The sequence below is a fragment of the Melampsora larici-populina genome (genome assembly GCF_000204055.1).
Source record: "Melampsora larici-populina 98AG31 unplaced genomic scaffold MELLAscaffold_23, whole genome shotgun sequence".
Classification (NCBI taxonomy): Eukaryota; Fungi; Basidiomycota; class Pucciniomycetes; order Pucciniales; family Melampsoraceae; genus Melampsora; species Melampsora laricis-populina.
The window spans coordinates 573,672-579,687 of NW_006768787.1; the positions used below are offsets into that span (position 1 = coordinate 573,672).

General features: G+C 35.2%; 1 protein-coding gene across 1 annotated transcript; it reads left to right on the top strand.

Moving 5' to 3' along the window:
- Window positions 1-4,176: 4,176 nt before the first annotated feature.
- On the top strand, window positions 4,177-4,431 carry MELLADRAFT_87848 (uncharacterized protein; the record flags this gene model as incomplete). The annotated part of the gene is made up of 1 exon (XM_007411004.1): window positions 4,177-4,431. The coding sequence occupies one exon, from the start codon at window positions 4,177-4,179 to the stop codon at window positions 4,429-4,431; it is 255 nt and encodes an 84-aa protein (XP_007411066.1).
- Window positions 4,432-6,016: the final 1,585 nt, after the last annotated feature.

Genomic DNA, 6,016 nt, shown 5'->3' on the forward strand with positions numbered 1-6,016 from the left:
ATAAAGCACCCCCTCCGCTCTTTGTATTCCTTCAACTCTGTTGTATCCCCCATCTGGCTTTTAAAATATTTCCAAATTCACTTAGTCAAAGTCAAACCTCACTGTAGGACTATTTTGAATGCAACAACTCTCACCTATTCCTACGCTATGCATTGGTTTTCCCTCCATCTATCCTTTTCTCTATTTCATTCACATTCACTACGCTCTCCATTCACACAGAGGCTCTCTTTGTGTTTGACACTTATCCTTCCCCCTGTCATTTCATCTTTTTTACTTTTCAAATATGCATCATTATGCATTCAATGAATGCTGCAAAAGACCCGCTGATAGAATAACCGTCTTCATCCGATTCACTAGCTTCTGTCACCCATTTTGATTGTCATTATCCATCATTTTTTAATTTCATTTGTGGACACTATTTTATCATTTTGCTACCTCAAAATTTTGTCTTAGTCTACGTATGTTGCTCCTCTAAACTTCTACAGCAAGCTAATTTCATTTTCATGTTTTATTGCCGTCACATTTCACCTTCCAGAAGAAGAATATCTGCAATCAAGTCAGAACATTCATCACTTCATTTATCTTGAAACATTCAAAACACATCAAATCAACCATCAATTTATTCATCTTGAAATATTCAATTCATATCAAAACTTGGATCAATTTGTAATGTTCTAAACCAGAATCAGAATCACAAACAATCATTCAATATGGTTCATTAGCCTCAACATTAACAACCATCTTACCCACTCTTAATCTCAATCCAAACTCTAGAAAAAACATAAACAGAAGTTAAATCTAAATGTGACTTTGAATCTAATCAAGAATTGAGCTACTTAAAAAACCAGACCACCTGAACCAATTCTAATTACTATTGGAACTCAAACAGATGTCACCATGAGTTTGATTTGTTACCTAGATCACATACTACATATCTCACTCCACATGATCCCAGAATTTCATCAAGATCAAATCAAGAACATCTCAAGACAATTTTGAGTTCTCAATCTAAATCAAACTTTGAACTTGACCTTCTTAACTATTGATCAGCTTCTCACACTGCAAAAATAATGTGTTTTTCCATGGCGAAAAATGATTGATTCTGGTATTTAAAATGCCTTGCTTGATATTGGCCCAAAAAATCTGAAAAAATCTGGTAAGGCAAAATGTGCTATTTTCTTCCAGTTGGGAGATTTTGGTCATTGTAAAAAAATTCTAGCACTCAGTTTGGTGATGTTCAAAATTTTTGTGGATCAACACATAAATATGCAGCACCAAAGCACTAAATTCACCCTTCAATAGTGACAAGAAAAATCTGAAAAAAAAATTACAAGTGGAGGACAATATCCCCTTTGTTGAACGTTTTTTTCAGAATTTTTCTGGCTCAGTATACAAGTCATCACATGTGTGTAATTTTAGGTACTTAAACGCTACTGCCATATGTACAAGGCTCCAAAACCACCCAAAAAAAATTTTACAGCACAACCAAGGATGCAAGATCATCTGTACATGGTTTGAAGACAGTGTGTGGAATTTTGATGCCCCTGTGAACCAAAATGCATTTGAACTTTATTTGGCAGATTTTTAATGTTCTAACCTGCATGTATCCAAGACAAAGGCATCAAAAAATCCGAAAAAAACACCACACATCACAAAGGGGATTTCTGATCTCTTCTGATTTTTCCGGATTTTTTGGACTTCTTTGAGAGGGAAAAAGCTGGTAAAAACATTAAAAATTGCTTGCTGGGTTCATGCTGAGTATGAGGCTTTGAGCAACGTCAAAAATACGTTGCAGGACAAAGAGTGTTGTATTTCTCTCCAGATCTTTTTCCAAGCGTTTTGGGCCACAACTGGGCCCACAATTCCAGGTACAATTTTTTGTCAATCATTTTTCCAAAAATGCAATCATTTTTCACTAGGGAGAAACACATTCTTTTCACAGTGTCATCTTCATCAATGATTTCAATCTGATCAAGTTACTCAACTATTTAAGCACGTTCCATTACATCAATCTGAATCATTTTAACATGTTCCATCACATTCATCAAATCAAACTCAAACTCAATCATTGAATCCTTTTCATAACTCAACTCAGTTAACTGAACATCATTCACTCTCAACTCTTCCCTCACCTTAAATTCAACTTTATCTTCTTTACTGGATCCTCATCTTCAAATCCAACTTTATTACCACATATTATTTTTTCATGTAGATGAGAGAAGGTACAGAAAAGGTTTTTTGTGATGGTATTCCATTTTCATTCATCCTACACACACTCCATCTTTATTCAATCCAAACATATCTCCTACCTTGTAACATCACGAGATATTTGGAACTTGTAACTCAAGTTTAAAGTGATACAAGATTTTGAAGACAAAAATATACATTATTCATCAACACATGCTAAATTTGAAAATGCCTTTCAAAGATACAAACAAACTCACCAAAACCACAATGATGAGATATAGAATTGATATCATAAACATTGGTATGATGATTATATCATTATACAAAATCTTGACTATGATGAAAACAAAAAAACCTTGGGACCAAAATAACCTTCATCCAAACATAAAACAATCCCTGTAAATGTACACACTTTGAGCTGTGGTGAGAGTTGATGTGTCTTTTGTTGATATATAGTGTTTCTTGGTCACAAATCACCTACATCACTCATACTACATTCATTACTCATGGGATTAAGTAGTCTCAAGCACCCTTTCCTTGAACATTCCCTTCTGGTTTATCAATTATGATGGATCTTATGCTACCATGACCTTACTTCACTCATTGGTTCATATGAGTTATTCTGAAACTTCTATACCTTATGCTGCACAAATGCTTAAAACTAATTTTGAAATCCCCTAATCTCCTTGTGAATTGAGTATATGGTCACAGTTGTATTGTATTGAGCTTTTGATGGAGGTTACACGGTTTGTATTTTGACACACAATAATGCAATAAGTCAAGCATGGAGCATATATCCCAATTGCTTATCCTATTTTATATCTTTGTTCTCCTTCCTGACTTAAGCCTCCAGCCATCTGGACCATAAGGATCAACTTGCTACTTATTGATTGTAGAGGCAGGCAAGCCTGCCTAAGCTCTAGTTGTATATGTATATTAAAAAAGATTGAAGATATCCAAGAGCCAAGTTTTGATTATAGTACCAAAATATTGTTTTTTATCCGTGATTTTGTCTCAAACCTCAATAACTCAGTCAATTGATATGGTAAAGGTTAATGAAATATATCCTCTTGATCTGTGAATACAGGAGCAGGTGGTCATATATCTATTTTGACATATGAGTGCATTGGAATCTTGGTGGTATGACAGGTGGATGACCCCCGCAGGGATATCATGTTAAAATCCGGTCAAAGTCCTTGTGAACTCAGTGGTAGTGGCTGGCATGCCAGTGACTGGTATCTGGGGGCTGTGATTGGAAACTAGGGCACCCAAAGGGATCAAAGATCATGTTAGCTGTATCTTTCTCAACATGTTTATGATGGGGATCCTTATAGTTGGAATCCTGCAAAGATATGAGGGATTGTAGAATTGAAATCACCCCCTTGTCACCCATTAGCCAAATTCCAATATCTGTTACAGGTTGTGATCTGGTGAGCCCAGAGGTTTTTTGTTAGTACAATCAACAAGTTTAACACTAAAAATACAAAAAAAAGACTCATGTTGAAGGTCTCAACCAGGGGAAAAATATGCATTTCTTTTTGTATTTTTCTCTCTCTTCCTAGCTGCTCAATATTTTTGTGTGTCAGTATTTATATTTTCTGCCCAGAAAATATTATGTTATGTGCAGTGACAATTACTCTAACTGATCATGTATCTCTGCCAAATAATCTTTCATCAGGAATTAAACTGCAGCTTTGAAGGTGATGCAAAGAGTATACAATGATACCAGTTGTTTGGAAAAAGAAACAAATCAGTTTTCATGATGAATCTTTACCTGTACAAACCAGATTGTTGAATTCACTTAAACTTTGGTCATTTTGAGTGGATTTAGAAGAATTGAATCTACACAAAAAATGTATGATTTGATTCTTGAATTAAAAATTGCTAATGCTAAGTAAGTCGACTGCTTTCAAATCTCTAGATCATGACGGAAATGGATTGATCAAGTATACTTTTGAATTTTTTTCTTGATAGATTGGTATTAATTATATGAACATTGGGAAGAATAATTTAAAGTATATGAAAGAGGAATTGAATTATCTTCATTTCCAATTGTATTTGAATTTTGGAATACATATTCATTATAAACAAGGTAACAAGATTGAAGGAGCAAGAGATTTATTTGAACAAGCCTTAGAGAATTGTCCAGAAAAGTTTATTAAACCAATCTTTTTACTTTGGGCTGAACTTCATGAGAATGCTAAAAGAGCTATGAGTGTACTTGAAAGAGCTACTACTAACTGAAAGATTTGATGTAAGCTTTTTCACAATCTTATTCTATCTTCTGACTGTGCCACCGGTCTTGCTATGGTAGAGATTGTTAATTGTATTGATATATATTCATCTCATATCATGAAAGATATGGATGTTTAGGATGATATATTTCCCTAGTTACCATAATTGTGTTCATCTAAAACTATGAGACAAAAAATACATATTGCAGTATTCAATAATTTTGTTATATAAAAATTTCTCTGTGATGATAGCAGCAATATCATGGTAGATAACAATAACATTATCAATCTCAAAAACAATACTACCACCATTTCCAATGATATCAACAAGATTCTTACAAACTAAAATGATTCTGGGGGTAGAAAGAATACTGCCATGGCCCATTTTTGTACACAAGTTGTGTCCATATATCATTATGAGGAAGCCAACTTTCTCTATCATTTCTCTGCAGTTGCTCGAGCGGCCATTGCACTGAAGTTGTTTTATTTTCTGGAGATCTCAGGAAGACTCTGCCAATTGTTAGAAGGTCAAATCTCATGGATCAAGCAGCAGCAAGTTTGAAAGTGTTGTTTCTTTTGGACACACTGAATTTAAAAAGTCTGTAGACAGCATATTGTCCAAATCGTTAGCAAAGAATATCTCTTCAATTGGCCTTCAAGTGCATGGCACCTTTTCCATCTAAAGGATTATCCTCACACAACAAAAGACGTGGTGAAGGTTATCTTGCAATCACCAGAACTTTCAGATGTGCTTTGAACTCGAAGACCCAAGAAACCAGCTGTCATGCTTCACCATCTTTTGGCATTATACCATGGTCTAGACAACTTGTCACCAAAGGAATTAGCAATTCTAGATTGTGTACTAGTTGCATTTGTGGGAATGGACATATTATCAGAGTTCAAGTATGACAAGCCAAGAGGCTCACCAGCATGGATTAATTTGGTGCTAGCTAGTAATGCTATCCGCCCTGCTCAAGGGTTGTCTCATAAATACATTAGTATGAGGAACAAAGACTGCAAAACCAGGCTTTCACCAACAAATTTTTCTCAACACACAATCTAATTGTCTATGCCCAGTTCAAGCTATTGTGAGGCAACTATCATCATGCAAAGACAACAACAATGCTTTATTTGGCTACCAAGACATCAACAGCAGTAGAATTAGAAGCAATCTAACAAGGTTTTCAGTTTTTTCAAGGTGCAAGCAGATATGACACTCTCATGGATGGGATAAGATATCAGGACACACTGCTTTAGGTGTTTCACATGATGCTTCTAGAATTAGGATCTGGTGATTTGCAGAAAGACTTTGCTGAGGAAGTATGTTTAGGCCGTTGCTATTTGACGCACCAACGCAAACAATGTATGTGTAGGTTTTTTGTACGCCTACATGGGTTTTCCCACAATTCTACACCTACATTGAGTATGTAGGTGCCGAAATCCTTGATGATACCCCTACATTCTCTGTAGGCGTACTGAAATGGCACCTACATTCAAAATTTCAAATATAGGTGTCATTTCCCTACGCCTACATGATGTGGACACTGTAAAAATGACGCCTACATGTAAAAATTTCAAAATTAGGTGTCCTTTCA